General features: G+C 37.9%; 2 protein-coding genes across 2 annotated transcripts in view; one reads left to right on the top strand and one right to left on the bottom strand.

Moving 5' to 3' along the window:
* C15H11orf65 (chromosome 15 C11orf65 homolog) overlaps positions 1 to 18,242 on the bottom strand; it is a 173,021-nt gene that overhangs the window by 29,673 nt on the left and 125,106 nt on the right. The window lies entirely within an intron of this gene.
* ATM (ATM serine/threonine kinase) overlaps positions 1 to 18,242 on the top strand; it is a 140,286-nt gene that overhangs the window by 112,767 nt on the left and 9,277 nt on the right. The window contains exons 57-61 of the mRNA XM_030828865.1: positions 6,862 to 7,011; positions 9,360 to 9,525; positions 10,899 to 10,985; positions 16,633 to 16,747; positions 17,777 to 17,840. Of these exons, the coding sequence (XP_030684725.1) occupies positions 6,862 to 7,011; positions 9,360 to 9,525; positions 10,899 to 10,985; positions 16,633 to 16,747; positions 17,777 to 17,840 (582 nt within the window). The remainder of the gene's footprint in view (positions 1 to 6,861; positions 7,012 to 9,359; positions 9,526 to 10,898; positions 10,986 to 16,632; positions 16,748 to 17,776; positions 17,841 to 18,242) is intronic.

The following is an 18,242-nucleotide window of genomic DNA, read 5'->3' as shown; positions in this document are numbered from 1 at the left end:
GTTAAAACAGATTCCTGAGCCCCATTCTTAGAATTTCTAATTCAGCAAGATTAGGGTAGAACCTGTGAATGTGCGTTTCTAGCAAGATACCAGTGATGTTGATGCTGCACTGGTCCAGGGACAACACTTTGAGACCCACCAGTCTACTTGTTCTACCATCTATTGACCTGACTTAATTTTAGAACAAAGTTGATGATCTATTAGCTATCATCTCCTATCTGACAGATAATGTAGAGATTGCTAAGAAGCTTTTAGAGAGTAGATATTCTGTAATGTGAATGTTTATGCTCTAAATGCCAGACTTTTAGATTACAAAGATAATGGCTGAAGAATTGGGTTACAAAAATACGGGCTATAGGAGCACCTCCTGAACTCTCAGAAAGTAGCTAAGATTTCCAAGCAGATACACAGTTGAACCTCCAAAGTTCATTGCTGTAAAGCACAAAAAAGCGAATGCCCGACCTAGAATATCTTGAAAGCAGAAATTACTAAACTTTCATCTCTACCTTATGATTTTTCAACAGCTAGTTTTCACACAAAACTATTTTACCATATAAATTATTCCATTAAGATTTCTAGCCGGGCATGGTGGCCCACGCCTGTAATCCCAGTACTTCAGGAGGCTGAGGTGGGCGGATCACTTGAGGCCAGGAGTTTGAGACCAGCCTGGCCAACATCGCCAAACCCCATCTGTACTAAAAATACAAAAAATTTAGCCAGGCGTGGTGGCGCATGCCTCTAGTCTCAGCTACTTTGGAGGCTGAGGTGAGAGAATCACTTGAACCCGGAAGGCAGAGGTTGCAGTGAGCCGAGATCACACCACTGCACTCCAGCCTGGGTGACAGACCGAGACTTCGTCTCAAAAAAGGAAAAATGTGCAGAGGCCAGATGCAGTGGCTCATGCCTGTAATCTCAGCACTTTGAGAGGCCAAGGCAGGAGGATCACTTGAGGCCAGGGGTTTGAAACCAACCTGGGCAACATAGCAAGACCTCATCTCTACAAAAAATTAAAAATTTAGCCAGGCATGGTGGCATGCACCTATAGTCCCAGCTACTCAAGAAGCTAAAGCGGAAGGATTGCTTGAAATCAGGAGTTTGGGGCTGTACATGAGCTTTGATCACGCCACTGCAGTCCAGTCTGGGCAACACAGCAAGACCTTGTCTTAAAAAAAAAAAAGGCCGGGGGGGTGGGGTAACCCAGATAATTAATTATTTAATGTTACACATCTCAATATTAAAGTATAACCTCTAAACACAGCAGTTTAGGTTTGACTATTTCTTAGAATTATGACAATAATCCAGTAATGTTATTTTGAGATTACTCCAAGAATGTGAAAGTTGTGTCATCATTATGTTAAACTAACTGTTCTTGCCTTTAGTTAAGGGTCCCTAGACTACAGCGAAGTAGTCTACCCAGTCTAGTCATCTGTAGAGTCATTCCCAATCCTGAGATTCAGGTCTTCTGTGGTCATTGTGTCAACAAGAGCATACATTGACTACCTGGAACTAGATCTTGGTATAATACAAACCTTGTGTCATTGTGCAACCTCAAAAGGAGAGACTTGTATATTGAGGCATGCCAGATATCTCTTGTCAGAGAGAATCAGATGGAAATGAACACAGTTCTTATTGTATATGTTGATAACTCAGACATAGCCCTTAACATTAACCAGAATTAGAGTGGTTGGCCCCATTTTTCTCCACTAAAACTATGCATTGTTACAAAGTATACTGAACAAGTCTAAAATCTTAGGTGTCAAGAGGATTTGTTTTCTAAAAGGCAAGTCTCTAATAAACAATATTTAAATGCTGAAAGGAGCTTTGCACTTAACCTGATCATCCTGCCTTGTGCCAATAAATAATTTTTATTCCTTGTCATGCATATTTCAGAGCATCTATCTCAGTCATGGTTCTGGGGAGAGAAGCCATAATATCTTAAGACATTCACTGAATATAATGAATTAACTTCATTTCTGTGTATCTAGGATATCAGCTGTGTACTTTCAGAGAACTGAGAAAATAGTCATCAGTCCTTTTTTGTGGTATTCACACAAAATACCCAGATACCCAGTTGAAATCTTCCAGAGAATCTTTAGTACCAGAGAAAACACTGTCATTTCATACCTATTCCAAAATTGACCACATAGTTGGAAGTAAAGCTCTCCTCAGCAAATGTAAAAGAACAGAAATTATAACAAACTGTCTCTCAGACCACAGTGCAATCAAACTAGAACTCAGGATTAAGAAACTCACTCAAAACCGCTCAACTACATGGAAACTGAACAACCTGCTCCTGAATGACTATTGGGTACATAATGAAATGAAGGCAGAAATAAAGATGTTCTTTGAAACCAACGAGAACAAAGACACAACATACCAGAATCTCTGAGACACGTTCAAAGCAGTGTGTAGAAGGAAATTTATAGCACTAAATGCCCACAAGAGAAAGCAGGAAAGATCCAAAATTGACACCCTAACATCACAATTAAAAGAACTAGAAAAGCAAGAGCAAACACATTCAAAAGCTAGCAGAAGGCTAGAAATAACTAAAATCAGAGCAGAACTGAAGGAAATAGAGACACAAAAAACCCCTCAAAAAATTAATGCATCCAGGAGCTGGTTTTTTGAAAAGATCAACAAATTTGATAGACCGCTAGCAAGACTAATAAAGAAGAGGGAAGAATCAAATAGACGCAATAAAAAATGAAAAAGGGGATATCACCACCGATCCCACAGAAATACAATCTACCATCAGAGAATACTACAAACACCTCTATGCAAATAAACTAGAAAATCTAGAAGAAATGGATAAATTCCTCGACAAATACACCCTCCCAAGACTAAATCAGGAAGAAGTTGAATCTCTGAATAGACCAATAACAGGTTCTGAAATTGTGGCAATAATCAATAGCTTACCAACCAAAAAGAGTCCAGGACCTGATGGATTCACAGCCGAATTCTACCAGAGGTACAAGGAGGAACTGGTACCATTCCTTCTGAAACTATTCCAATCCATAGAAAAAGAGGGAATCCTCTCTAACACATTTTATGAAGCCAGCATCGTCCTGATACCAAAGCCTGGCAAAGACATAACCAAAAAAGAGAATTTTAGACCAATATCCTTGATGAACATTGATGCAAAAATCCTCAATAAAATACTGGCAAACCGAATCCAGCAGCACATCAAAAAGCTTATCCACCATAATCAAGTGGGCTTCATCCCTGCTTTTTGAAATTCAAACTCAGCTCTTTCTCCAACAACTGACATCACAGTTGAGACTCTTAAGCAGAGGTAGAAAAAAGCTAACCCATTCCTTTCTATATCAGTCTCTCAACAAAAAATAAGGGTTTGATTCCCCCTCCCCGCCCCAGAGCTAGATATTGATAGAGAGTAATCAATGTAAAAGAGACTTTAGACAGAGTACACTATACTGCAAGAATGTTAATGTGATCAGGCATCGGGGTCACAGCTAACTCAAAGACAGAGCAGGGGAGAGGGCATGTAGAATACTTATTAGGCAGGAAGGGAAATCAGAATGGCCATGAGATCATTCATTTGTTTATTTAATAAATGTGAATTTATATGCCTATGTTGGGTTAGATACTCTACTGAGTGCCAGGTCTATAGAAGTAGTAAAACATAGCCCTGGTCCTTAAGGTATTCACATTCTAATAGGGAAAATAAACATAATAAAAATAATTATAATGCAAAGTGTATTTGTTAGGGATGGCACCACCTTTACTTGGTTGCTCAGACTGAAACCTAGAGGCTTTATTTTCTTTTTACTTTTATTATGGAAAATTTCAAACATACAAAAGGAGACAGTAACATCATGAACCCCCTTGTACTTGTCACTCAGCTTCAGCAGTTACCAACTCATGGACAATTTTGTTCCATTTCTCCTTCCACCAACTTCCTTCCAATATTATTTTAAAGCAAGATGTCATTTCATCTGTAAACATTTCAGTGTGTAGATCTATAAGATAATGTCTGTTTTAAAAAACCATTATCACAATACTGTCATCACTCCTAAAACAATTCACAAAAATTCCTAAATGTCACCACGTAATGGGAGTCATTTTAAACTCTTGTTTCTCTCTTCTCAAGTCTCGTCTATTCCATCAGCAAGTCCTATTGGTCACCTTCCAGGCAGGTCACTTTTTACCACCCCTGCTATTACCACCCTACTTCTACAGTCACATCTTTGTAGATACTAGAGTTTAAACCAACAGTTTACTTCTGCTCTTGGTTTTCAAAAGCTAGTTTTATTCATAACTGTTAGAGTGATCCTTTGAAAAGTGTCTAAGACAGAGTACTCTTATTCGGTATCTGTGGGGGATTGTTTCCAGAGCCCCCTGTGGATACTAAAATCAAGTCCCTTATATACAGTGGTGTATGTAGCATTTGCCTATAACCTATGTACCTCTTCCCATGTACTGTAAATCATCTCTGGGTTACTTAAAATACTTTATATCGTGTAAATGCTATGTAAATAGTTGTACCGTATTGGTTTTTAAAATTTTTATTTTTTATTGTTTTTATTGAGGTTTTTTTGGTGAATATTTTTGATCCACAGTTGGTTGAATCTGCGGATGCAGAGGGCCACCTGTATTCCATTTTCCCGTTCAGGACCCCAGATGAGTTCACATTATCCCTGAATGACAGCTCTCTAAGTGATCTGCCTCTGCTGTTTTCCCTCCAGCCTTATCTACCACTCTCCTCACACTCCTCTCACTTTCTGCTTGTATAGATGAGTCATCTCCACTTGACTTATCTGGTCTTTTGCAATAGCTTAGATACACCAATTTGTTTCTGCCTCAGGGCTTTTCTGCTTCTGCCTGGAATGCTTTTCCCTCAGATCTTCACACCAGTCACTCCTTTACTTCATTCAGGCTTCTGCTCCAGTGTTACTCTCAGCAAGGCCTCAGACCATGTTGCCATTACCCACTTTCTCTCTTTTTTAAACTTACGTTTTGTTCTCTTATACTTATTATCTAATATCATGAAATGTTTATTAGGATATATGTTCCTCACCAGAATGAAACTTTATGAGGGCATAGTCTTCATCTGCCTTTTTGCCACTCTGTTCTCAGTGCCCTAGCCCTATGTGTAACACATAATAGGCCCTCAACAAATAAATGTTAATAAATTAATCAAATGCTTCCTGAAGACACAAAAGAGTTCAACATATGTGAAAAAATTAAAATTAAAAAATGTATAGAATTAAAGACACCATAAAGACAAGTGACCAGCTGAGAAAACGAATATAATAATGTTAATTAGAACAAAAATGATCATTTTAATATAAAGAACAAGGGATTTATATGAAGAATACAATGATATTCAACTTTTCTAGTAATCTGGAAAATACAAATTAAAACCACAGTGAAATACTCTTACCCTCAGATTAGCAAAATATAAAAAGTCTGACAATATTAAGTATTGGGAAAGTTATAGAATAACTCTACTGGTGGGTATATAAATGAGTACAGTCACTTTGAATAGTTACTGGCAATATCTGGTTAACCGAGTTGAAGATACACATCTCCTCTGGCTCAGCTGTTAAATTCCTGGGTATATACCCTGGAGCAAACTTGTCCAACCCACAGCCTGCAGACCACATGCAGCCTACAGGATGGCTTTGAGTGCAGCCCAACACAAATTTGTAAACTTTCTTAAAACATTATGAGATTTTTTTTCGCAGTTTTTTCTTCTTTTTTAGCTCATCAGCAGTTTTTTTTTTCTCTTTTAACTCATCAGCAATCATTAGTGTTAGCATATTTATGTATGGCCCAAGGCAATTCTTCCAGTGTGGCCCAGGGAATCCAAAAGATTGGACACCCACCCCTGCCTAGAGACACTGAAATATGTTCACGAGTAGTTTATTTCATTGCAGCAGTATTTCATGGAAATGTGGAAACAATGTAAATGTTAATATGCAGATTGGATAACTGTTGTATTTATGTAGTATATAGCTGTTAATGATGTAGAGTTAAATATGCTCACATAGTTAGGATAAAATAGTATTGAATAAAAAACCAAATTACAGAAGAATACATATAGTATCATAATTTTTTCACCTAATACTTACAACTATTTGTGTACATATAGCTTTGAAATAAAAATATACCAAAAAATACAAGAACATGATAAACCAGCTAACAGTCATCTTGATGGTGGGAGGGATTTGGGGTCAGTGAAGCACACAAGGGGGAGCTTCATCTCTTCCCCAGCAAATGTGAGAAAATCCTAGACTTGATAAACCTGTTTAATGGATAAAAGGGTATCTGTTAATATCATTTTCTATACTTTATGTATGTTTATAATATAATTTTAAAAACTTTTCTAGTAAAATTGCTTATTTTATATTTAGGAGTACATTTTCTCTCTGTGAAGATAGTAAGACTGTAAAGCAAGAGTACATGTAATTTCAATAATGAAGTTACACTAAAATTGAGACCACATTCATGGGTAATAATTTCCAAGTGAAACTCCCCAAATTTAATTGATATTAAAATTGTAAGGAAAACAGTTAATTCCTCTCCTAACTGGGCAAACTAAGTATGGATTAATGACAGATGACGGTGAGTATAATTAACAGGAGTGACCTCTCAGAGAATCCTGGGGATTGAGTGATGGGCAGGCTCTCAGACATCTAGGCAGCAGGCTGGAAAATTATATTCTTTGAGCTTAAGTTTATTTCCGATTGGTTTCTTCCAAGGAGCTTTGTCTTCTATGGACAGAGAAATATTAATACAACTTGAAAAAAAATGCTTTGCACTGACTCTGATAGCTGAATGATCATCAAATGCTCTTTAATGGCCTTTTAAAATTAAAAGGTATTTAATCTGTAACTCCAGGTGGTTCCCCTCTCTCAGCGAAGTGGTGTTCTTGAATGGTGCACAGGAACTGTCCCCATTGGTGAATTTCTTGTTAACAATGAAGATGGTGCTCATAAAAGATACAGGCCAAATGATTTCAGTGCCTTTCAGTGCCAAAAGAAAATGATGGTGAGTGACACCCAAAATTAAAGGTTATTGCAAGATTATTTAATGGCTTATTAAAGCTGACAGCTATCAGATATTGTAGAACACAAAAAAACTTTAATTTCATCAGGTAATTGTCAAAGATACTAAGTAAAAGAAAAACTCATCAGAATGAAAGTGTGTGAGTGAAAAAGGAAGGATTTTAAACTATATAATATGTCAACCCTTGTCAGATAAGAAATGTAAAGGTTATTCAGTGTATGCTGATTGGTTTTCAATTTGGGATAAACTAATTCTTAGCAAACAAAACACTAAAATGCTAGGCTCGATGGCATGCACCTGTAATCCTACTTGAGAGGCTGAGTCTGCGGGATCACTTGAGCCCAGGATTTTGAGGCCAGCCTGGGCAACAGAGCAAGACCCCATCTCTAAAAAACAAACACACTAAAACAACAACAACAAGATTATGAAGTAATTTTTTATGATACTGATACAGAAAACCTGAGACATTTACAGTGTCACATTGGCCATCGAGTCTGATACTCATTCACTGAATCAGCAACATTTATTGTATGCTTTCTATCTACCAGGTACTGTGCTGACTTAAGACTTCACAAATATTATGACTAATGATCATGATCCTTATCCCCATTTTAAAATGAGAAGTTCAGAGAACTTGCCCAAGGCCAGTGAACTAATAAACAGAGCAAGGATTTGAGCCTTGTCTAAATCCAAAATCCATTTACTGTTCATTTTATTGTGCTTTCTGTGACATGTTTTTTAAAATGTGTGACAAGTGCTATAGGTGTTGTGATGGAAGTCTGTACAGGGCACACAGGGTACAGTGTAGGTATGGAGGAGGAAGTGCTTAGTTCTACCTGGGTGGGGAGAATAGAGAGAAGTAGATCCAAGAACTGCTTCACAGAGGAAAAGGTGTGTGAGCTGAGTTTTGTAAATGAGTTGTTTTTCCAGGCAGAAGGAGCATATAAGCAAAGGAGAGGAGGCATGAGCAGGCAAAGACAACATAAGCATAGGCTTACTGTTTGAGGAAGAAAAGATGAGATTGGAGCAGTAATTGTTGGTCAAAAGATGGACTGTTGCTTTATGAAATGCAAAGGAGTTTGCACTTTATGCTGTAGGCCTTATAAGACCCTAAAGGATAGTTATATCAGACTTGCATTTTAGAAAGAAATTCCGACAGCACTGTGGGTTCTATTTTTGAGAATGCAAACTGGAGGCATGAGATGGTCTGAACTGAGATGAATAGCAGTAGGAAGGGAGAATCGTGGGTAGAGATGAGAAATATGAAGGAGGCAGAATTCATAGGATTTGATTGCTGATTAAAAATAAGGTTGGGGGGCGGGTGTGGTAGCGCATGCCTGTAATCCCAGCACTTAAGGATACCAAGGCGGGAGGATTGCTTGAGCCCGGGAGTTTAAGATCAGCCTGGGAAACAGTGAGACCCCATCTCTACAAAAAATAAAAAGTCAGCCAGGTAATGGTGGCACATGCCTGTAATCCCAGCTACTCGAGGCTGAGGTGGGAGGATTGCTTGAGCCCAGGGGCCAAAGTTGCAGTGAGCTGTGATCACACCCCTGCACTCCAGTCCAGGTGACAGAGACCCTGTCACCCTGTCTCCAAAAAAAAAAATGTTGGAGAAAAGGATTGGCCAGTGCCTCCCAGTTTTCTGGTTGGGGCAGCTGGGTAGATGGTGAAGCTCTTTGCTGCACTGAAGAATAGAAGAGGTGACTAAAGTTTGCCAGAGATGAAGTATTTGAATTTGGAAGTGATCCAAGTGAAGATGCTGAATGGCAGCTTGAGAAGCACATTAAGCTAAAGCTTAATAAAGATATCTGGGCCAAACATACAGATTTAGAAATCATCAGCACATAGATGGGAGGGAGTTGAAGTCGGTAAGCTTTGCTTCAGGTAGTATTTTATAGCAAGAAGATGTTGGAGGTTAGAGATCTGAGTCATGTCAGCTGCCATCCATGAGGGATTCTTCTATTCTTTCTCTTTTCCTGTTTTCTATTGCAACCCAATGCTGTGATGCCATCTGAGGTTATCTGGAACTACTTAGGCATTTCTGTGTTTACTTCTGCTTAAGATTACAGGATTATTCAAATTAGAATTTAATCAAAACAAATAACAGTCACTGTAGGTGTGCTTCCTCCCCCAACAATTAATATGGAAATCCTAAAGGGATTATCACTTGTAATTAATTGCTTCCCTGTCCAGACTGTTAGCTTCTTGTAGGTAATGTATCCTGTTCATCTTTATTGCCCCTATATCTGTCATATTTTTATATAAAAATGTGTATATTAGTTTAATTGAACACAATATTGAAAAATATATATATGCTCTATTTAAAGGAGGTGCAAAAAAAGTCTTTTGAAGAGAAATATGAAGTCTTCATGGATGTTTGCCAAAATTTTCAGCCAGTTTTCCGTTACTTCTGCATGGAAAAATTCTTGGATCCAGCTATTTGGTTTGAGAAGCGATTGGCTTATACGCGCAGTGTAGCCACTTCTTCTATTGGTAATCTTCTTGTACATATAGTAAATTCAGCACTTTGTTGTTTGGCAGGTTTTATTTTTGTTTGATTCAGCACTTTTTCTACATTCTGAGTTGCAGGGGGATGACAGTGATGATGTGGTTAGTAACCAAACCATCTTCATTATTAAATCATGTTTCTTGTTCATCCTGATTCTTAGCATCTACCTTTTTATAACTTATGCAGAAGAGAATTCTCCTACTTCGATAAATAATAAAAAGACAGGGTTTTCTTCTTTGTTTTATAGTGAATATGGCATATTTTCTCTCCTCTCAATATATTATTTTCTGAGACTTTCTTTGGAAAATAATGAAACCTGTGATAACTTATTTCCTTTAATTATTTTTGTTCTTTTGCATATAACCTCTAAAATACCTCTAAATATTATCACCTAGTGATTAATACTGTTTAATAGAATTTTGTTTTCAGAATAGAAATCATGAGATATATTTAAATATTTTGTGTACAATATATATTTTGACTTTTTTTCCTTAAGAAATTAGAATAGGTAGATAGTATGGTTAACAAAATCCTAGAGTATGAGAACTAATGGAAACATTAGAGATCATCTAATCTATTTTTTTTTTTTTTTTAACTAAAGATGACTCCCTCCATCACTTACATACTATACCCCAGGAAGGCAGGGCATGTATGTTTTGAAAGAGTTCTCAGGTAATTGTGAAACTCTCTTCTACATAGAGAATCACTAATCTGATACAACTAGTTTATAAACAAGAAAGTAGGCCTAGTTAATGACAGAGTGAGCCAGACACCCAGTCATTCTGATTCCCTACCCAATGTTTTTTTTGTAATACCATGTGATTTCTCCCATTAGTGCATGTCATCATCTGTCTTAAATACAGAAATGCAGTTTTTTTGGGGGATACATACCTGGTGAAATGAATGAATGATTAATTTGTGTTAAATATAATTCATCCAGGAGAAGAAAGTTTCACTGAAGAGTGAAGAGTTTATCCATAGACTTCTCATTTTATAAGTATGTTCAATAAAAATTTGAGTACATATAATGCACAGCTTTGGCCCAGGTAAATAATGGGTCTCAACTTTAGCCACAATAATTTTTTAAGTACTAATATTTTAAAATGTGTGCCTATTAGTAAAGAGAAAATTTTTTTAGCAAATCATCTAGGATTTGTAAAATGCAATATGCATTAAAATAGCTGGCAAGATTTGAGTTAAACTCAATATGGCCAGTTATGCACATCATTTAAGTAGGCTAAAAATCCTAAACTACTTAAAGATTATACCACGTTAGTGGTCTTAGTTGAAATTAAGGCTGTGTATTAGAAAGAGATGGAATCAGTGATTTCAGATTGTTCGTTTTTTTTTCTTCCAGTTGGTTACATACTCGGACTTGGTGATAGACATGTACAGAATATCTTGATAAATGAGCAGTCAGCAGAACTTGTACATATAGACTTAGGTAAGTAATAAAATCTGTGTATCTCTATTCTTTTTAGTAAATATTTGGTCATCACGGAATGTTGTTTGTCTACCAAGATATTACAAATATAAAAGAGAGACAGATACATGGAAACAGTAAATATTGGGTTTTTTTGTTTTCAGCATAAACAGTTGTCCTGGAAGAAACAGTTAACTCTGCCTGGGATACTGAGTGAAACTTAATAGATGAGGTGACTTTTGAGCCTGGTCTTCAAGAAAGAAAGCATAATTCAGACAGAAGATAGAGCAGATTCAAAAGAAGGAATCAGGGCTATTCCACCAAAACAAGGAGTAATTTTAAGATGTAGCATGTTGTGGGAGTGGTGAGACATTAAATGTGTCTGGAGTGAAGTAAGCTTGTAGTTGAGTCGCTTGAGAGAGAGATTGGTACTAGACTGTGAAAAGCCAGGCTAAGGAGTTTCAACTTTATTGCATTAAGCCATAGGAAATAAATGAAGGACATGATAATATTTTATTTTCAGAAATATAATTTTAGGAGCACTTTGGGGAGTGGTATTGGCAGCAGGAAGAAAAATTAAGGGATATTGTAATAGTTTAGATGAGAAATGATGAAGATTTATACTAAAGTTGTAGAAACCAGAATATTAGATTTGAGGGACATTTTTGTAGTAAACTGTACCAGTGATACTAGATGAGGAAAAAGTGGGGGAATGGGGCCCCCAGATAACTGAAGCTTCTAGCTAAGGAATATATCAAGTTTTGTAAATAATAAGAAAGTGATGAATTTAGTTTTGCTCATTATCTTGAAGTATTAATGGGATTTCTAGGTGGAATAGACAGTTTAATATATAAGAAAGAAAGAAGTGTGAATGTAATGATGGAGATCCAGAATCTTCAGCAAACAGATTTCAGTTGAAGTCACTGGGCTGGAGGAGGTTCTGATCTTACACAGCATCCTTGATAAAGAGACCTAAAGATGAAATCATAAGGAAAGTGAGCCTTGGAAAGGCTGAGCCAGAAAAAGATGAGAAGTACTCAAGTCTTGAAAACTAGGAAGTCAGGATCTTGGAAGGCAAGAGGGGAAAATCTTTTATGAAAGAAGTAGTGCTCAATAGTATCTGATACGGAAAGGTCAGAGAGGATGAATGCTGAAAATAGACCTTTGAATTTAACAAGTAATCAATCTTAGAGGCCTTGGAAGTCCCCTTTGGATAGAATGGAGGAAACCATACCGTAAAAAGGCAAGGACTGAATGGAAGTTAAGGATGTGTAGATTAAGAATGTGGAATCTGCCAGGTGCGGTGGCTCACGCCTGTAATCCCAACACTTTGGGAGGCCGAGGCAGGTGGATCATGAGGTCACGAGATTGAGACCTTCCTGGCCAACATGGTGAAACCCCATCTCTACTAAAATACAAAAAATTAGCCAGGTGAGGTGGTGGGCACCTGTAGTCCCAGCTACTTGGGAGGCTGAGGCAGGAGAATCACTTGAACCGGGGAGGCAGAGGTTGCAGTGAGCTAAGATCGCGCCACTGCACTTCGGCCTGGGTGACAGAGCAAGACTCTGTCTCAAAAAAAAAAAAAAGAATGTGGAATCTTCCTACAAGAAGTTTAGAAGGGAAGGGAAGGATGGCAGAGAGATTTGCTGCAGAATGACAGGCATATTTGGTCCTTGCTTTTTTAAGACAGGAGAGGTTTAAACCTGTTAGATATTGAAGATACAGGAGAAAAACAAAAGATAAAAAGATAGCAAGGGAAATCATAAAGTACGTAAGTCTGATAGCATTGGCTTTAGATTGGAGGCATGTTAGCTTTTCTGCTGAGAGAGAAGGAAAAGTGATGCCAATAGGAAAGTCTTAAGCTAGAGAGGAAGGAGTATGAAGGAATTATATTTGCTATTCTGTTTTTGCTGAGAAATAGAAAGCATGCTCATTTGCTAGGAATTGGAGGGATGGTAACTGGCCTTAAAAGATCAATAAAATTCTAAAATTTACCATGGAAATGAGACCAAGACCTGACTAGAAAGGGATAAATAAATAAGACATGCCAAGCAGTTTAAGGGGCACTTTCAATCCTAATTTGTAGTGGAGCCAATAGGGTTGTTGTATGATTTTCCAGCAGTCCTCAACATCCTTGGAGCTTAAGTTGTAGTTTAAAATGGGAGATGTGGCAGAGGGACAAGGGGACAAGAAGATTTGAAGCACTGATAAGAGTAATCAAGCTTATTGTCTCTACCCCCCGGCTGAGTTGGGGAAGGAAGAGGGCTAATAAACTAGAAATCTCAGTCAAATTTGAAGACTGTGTAGTAAGAATAAGGGGTAGAAGGAGAAGAGGTTTTGATTAGAATGTACAATTTACAATGTCTAAGAAGGTGCAGTTTTAGCAGACTCATTTCTGGAGTACAACCCATATGAGTGGTTTGCTAAGATAGAATGAAATTGAAATTGAATTCCATTAGAACAGAGATGGGCACGGATATTATATGGTTTTCCCCAGAATGAATTCTAGAGTTGGGACAGAGGGGAAGATTGTGAGCCAGGTCCATGCCAACATTCAGTGAATGTGAGAGAAAACCTTACAGGTTTACATAGTAAACATTAAGATGGGAGGGATTTGTTAGAGCTAGAAGGTGGGGATCTCAACAGAGGAGCCAGACTTTATCTGAGAATGAAAGGGCAGTGGTCTGGAAGACGTAAATTAGAGGTAGGAGTATGCCAACCTGTGTCCATTCAGGTCATGCTAAAAGCATCTATAAATGAGAAGGGTAAATTGGTACAACCCCTTTGGAATATTGTTTGGCATTATCCACTAAAGCTGACTTTATGTATATCCTGTGACCCATCAATTCCACTCCAACAGAAATGCATACATATGTATAAAAATGTTTATAGTAGCACTATTCATAATAGCCCCTAACTGGAAACAATCCAGATATCCATCATAGGTAGAATGGATGAACAAATTGTCATATATTTATATTCTCTTTGTATATAATGAGATTGAATGAACAATAACACACAATATAGAAGACTCTCACAAATATAATGCTATGTGAAAGATTCCAACACAAAAGAGTACATATGTATAATTCCATTTACATAAAATTCAAAAGCTGATAAAATTAATGTATAGTGTTAGAAATCAGGATAGTGGTGACCCTTTGAAAGAGGTGATTAGTGACTGGTAGGAGGGGCTGAAGGGGGACCTCTGGAATGCTGGTAGAGTTCTGTTAACGTAGATTTGTTCACTTTGCAAAAATCTCAGTGAGTCACACTTGGGTGATTTGTATACTATTCTGTGTATATCTGTTTGGTTACCTGTTGCTGCATAACAAACCACCCCAAAATTTAGTAGCTTAAAATCACAATTTATTTATTATTATCTCTCATAGTCTGTTGACTGGGCTCAGCTGGGCAGTTTTCACTTAGAATCTCTCATGCAGCTGCAGTTAGCATCTGGGGCTGGAGTTAAGACTCAGCTGGGCCAGAGTTCATGATGGCTTCTTCACTTACATGTCTGATGCTTCAGCACTCCTATGTGGCCTCTCTGTCCACAATAGTGTCCTGGACCTACTCAGCATCTCGGGGCTCCAAGGGGAAGGAAGTGGAAGTTAAGGGCTAGGCCTGCAACTTGCACAGTATCACTTCCATCACATTCTGTCATCACATAGTCATGTCATAGGGTCCATCCAGGTTCTTCCCTGTTTCTGGGACTCCAATAACCCTATGTTAGGCCTTCTCAGTGTATCATTTATACTGTTACCTGCTAGTCTATATTTTCCAACCTTTTTTTCCTTTTTTCTGACTCACTCCTTGATGTCAGTGGACATATCCGGGGAACCTGGACTTTCAGCCCTACTCAGCTACAGCAAGCCCTTTCCCTGTTGAGTGTCAGTGGAGGCCAATTGGGGAATCTAGTCTTCTGCCCTTACCTAGCACTAACAAGGTGGTGACTCCCAAAGGCATCAAAGGCAGAAGTTTAAGGAAGATCCTGAGTCTCATAATAACTAAAAGGTGTAGGTGTCAATTGAAAATCATTAGTCATACCTGGAACCAGGAAAATCTCAACTTTAATGAAAAATGGCCACCTGTAGGTGCCAACACTGAGATGACAATGATGTTGGAATTAGATATCTAAGATTTTAAAGCAGCCATCATAAAAACACTGAAGGAGCAATTACAAACATGCTTGAAACAAATGAAAATATAGTAAGTCTCAGCACAGAAATAATTAGTCTCAGTATAGAAGTAGATATAAAGGAGAACCAGATGGAAATTTTAGAACAGAAAAATATAGTAAATAAAATAAAAAATTTCAACTGCAGAATGAGGAGACAGAAGAAATGATCAGTGAACAGAAGACAGAGCAGTAGAAATTACCCAAGCTGAGCAACAGAGGAAGAAAATTAATAGGAAACCTTCAGCATCTAGGGCTAAACAGAGTTCCTAGACTTGATACCAAAAGAACAATCTTTAAGAACTCTGAAAACTTAACAACAAAATCTACTTATAAAATGGCCATGTACTACAAATGTGTATAGCAGCTTTACTCATCAATAGCCAAGAACCGGAAAAATCCAGATGTCCTACAGTGGGCAAATGCTTAAACAAACTGTGTTACATCCATGCCCTGAAATACTACTCAGCAATGAAAAGAAACAGAACTATTGATATACATAACAATTTGGATGAATCTCCAGAGAATTAGGCTGAGTGTAAAAAGCTATTCCCAAAAGGTTACATACTGTATGATTATTCCACTTCCATTTATATAACATACTTGAAATGACAAAATTATAAAAATGGAGAACAGATTAGTGGCTGCTAGAAAAATAGGGGGTTAGGGGGCTGGGTGATAGGCTATGGGAGGGAAATAGGTGTGGCCGTACAGGGCAGTATGAAGGATCCTTATATTACATAGCTTGACTGCGTCGATGTCAGTAGTATTATAGTTTTGCAGGATATTACAGTTGGGGTGAAATGGGTAAAAGGCATATGGGATGATCTTTTCTGTATAATTTCTTACAACTCCAAGTGAACATTTAATTATCTCATAAAGTCTCATTAATTTTTTTTTTTTTTGAGATGGAGTTTCACTCTTGTCGCCCAGGCTGGAGTGCAATGGCACGATCGCAGCTCCATGTATCCTTCACCTCCCAGGTTCAAGTGATTCTCCTGTCTCAGCCTCCTGAGTAACTGGGATTATAGGTGCCTGCCACCACGCCCAGCTAATTTTTGTATTTTTAGTAGAGACAAGGTTTCACCATGTTGACCAGGCTGGTCTCTTAACTCTTGACCTCAGGTGTCAGGCCTCCTCGGGATTACAGGCGTGAGCCACCGCACTCAGCCTAAAATTTTTTTAAATATAAATATATCATCTCCATTTTAAATTATACCAGTAGTTACTTCATTTTTAAAAATCACCCTTTAACCTAGATTTCTCTAGTTAGGTTAAGAAGTAGTTACGTTATTTGGATTTGAGGTGGATCTCGTAGACAGTGAAGAAGATGAGGAAGGCAGCCAGGGCAGAAGGAAACTACTATACATACTAGTATTCATAGAATATCGGTAACATATGGTTTGTTGCCTTTGTAAAGTTCACATTCTAACTGGAAAGAAAGTAAATTAGCTGTCAAACCTCCTAACCTCACTGTATTCTTTACTTTAGGTGTTGCTTTTGAACAGGGCAAAATCCTTCCTACTCCGGAGACAGTTCCTTTTAGACTCACCAGAGATATTGTGGATGGCATGGGCATTACTGGTGTTGAAGGTGTCTTCAGAAGGTAAGTGATACGAAGTAAAGGAGGGAAATAATTTTTGATGTCAAAATTACATGGGCTGGGCATGGTTCTTTGCACCTGTAATCCCAGCTACTCAGGAGGCTGAAGTGGGAGGATTGTTTGAGCCCAGGAGTTTGAGTCCAGCCTAGGCAATACAGCAAGACCCTGTCTCTAAAACACACACACACATGCACACACACACGGGTTAGAGATTTGTATAGATTGTAGAATTTAATGCTAGAATTGTATTCCAGTGCCTTATCAATACTAAGGAAAAGACCCTGGGTAAAAGCAATAATAGCTTCCCTTCCTTCCACCCACCTGGGACCTAAGCCCATGTAACATACGTACTGTTATTCCGAACCTCCTCTGTAAGCATCCCACCTTTACTTTACACCTCTGTCCTGGCTGACTCTTTTTTAATGATCCAAACTACTATTAGTTGCTCATCACTGGGCATATAGAAGAGACTACATTTTTATTTATAGGAGCTTGTGTTCTAGTATAACATTGTGCTACTAAAAAAGCTTTGCAGTTCCTTGTAGTTCTCCCAGCATAGGTCTGTGTACTCACTTGGATTGGGGCAGATTGCAGTCAGTGTAAACTAATAATTGCCACAATAATCAAAGACTGAGAGCTGAGCACAGTGGTGCATGCCTGTAATCCCAGCTACTTGGGAGGCTGAGGCAGGAGGATGACTTGGCCCCAGGAGTTTGAGACCAGCCTGGGCAATGCAGCAAGACCCCATTGCCAAAAGAAAAGAAAAGAAAATCAAAGACTGAAAGAAATCTTTCATAGTAGTGTTGTGTTATTCTTGTAAATACCAAGCTTGTGAAATAGTCAAATACATATTTGTATTCATTTCAAATATCTAACGAAAGCCCACTCTGCCAAGTATTATGCTATTTTGAGATACAAATGTGTAGATTATTAAGCATACGCTCAGCATACTACACATGGCAGTATACAGATAAAGATATGTTGAAAATATTGGCGTGTAACAAAATCTGTATTTATAATGTTTGACTCTAGATGCTGTGAGAAAACCATGGAAGTGATGAGAAACTCTCAGGAAACTCTGTTAACCATTGTAGAGGTAAAGTATTTTATAAGGAAGAATTTATTTATTTATTTATTTTTACCAGATGGACTGTGTATCTCGTCAGGAAGTCACTGATATGAAGAGCACTGCTTCATTTTAACATAGGGGGATGTGACTGGGCAGCAGAAGGGAGGAGATTGTGCACTTAGCCTTTTCACACATCCAAAAATACTGGTTTAGAAATGCCTTCAGCCCCCCTCAAGTTTCTTGGAATGTTAGAGCATTGTAAGTAGTCTCTAGTTTTCAATTCATAAATCAACTCTTTGACATTTAGATATTCCATATGGTATTATTATTTTCAGAATGGTTTCCATTAGGGTTTAAGAAAAATCAGTAATTTATATCTCCTTTTTCCCTGCCCAGGTTTAGAACTAATTAGTCAGACAAATGGAGATC

This window comes from Nomascus leucogenys, chromosome 15, assembly GCF_006542625.1.
Source record: "Nomascus leucogenys isolate Asia chromosome 15, Asia_NLE_v1, whole genome shotgun sequence".
In the NCBI taxonomy this organism is placed as follows: domain Eukaryota; kingdom Metazoa; phylum Chordata; class Mammalia; order Primates; family Hylobatidae; genus Nomascus; species Nomascus leucogenys.
The sequence above is the reverse complement of the archived record's forward strand: the minus strand, read 5'-3'. Positions and strand labels throughout refer to the sequence as shown.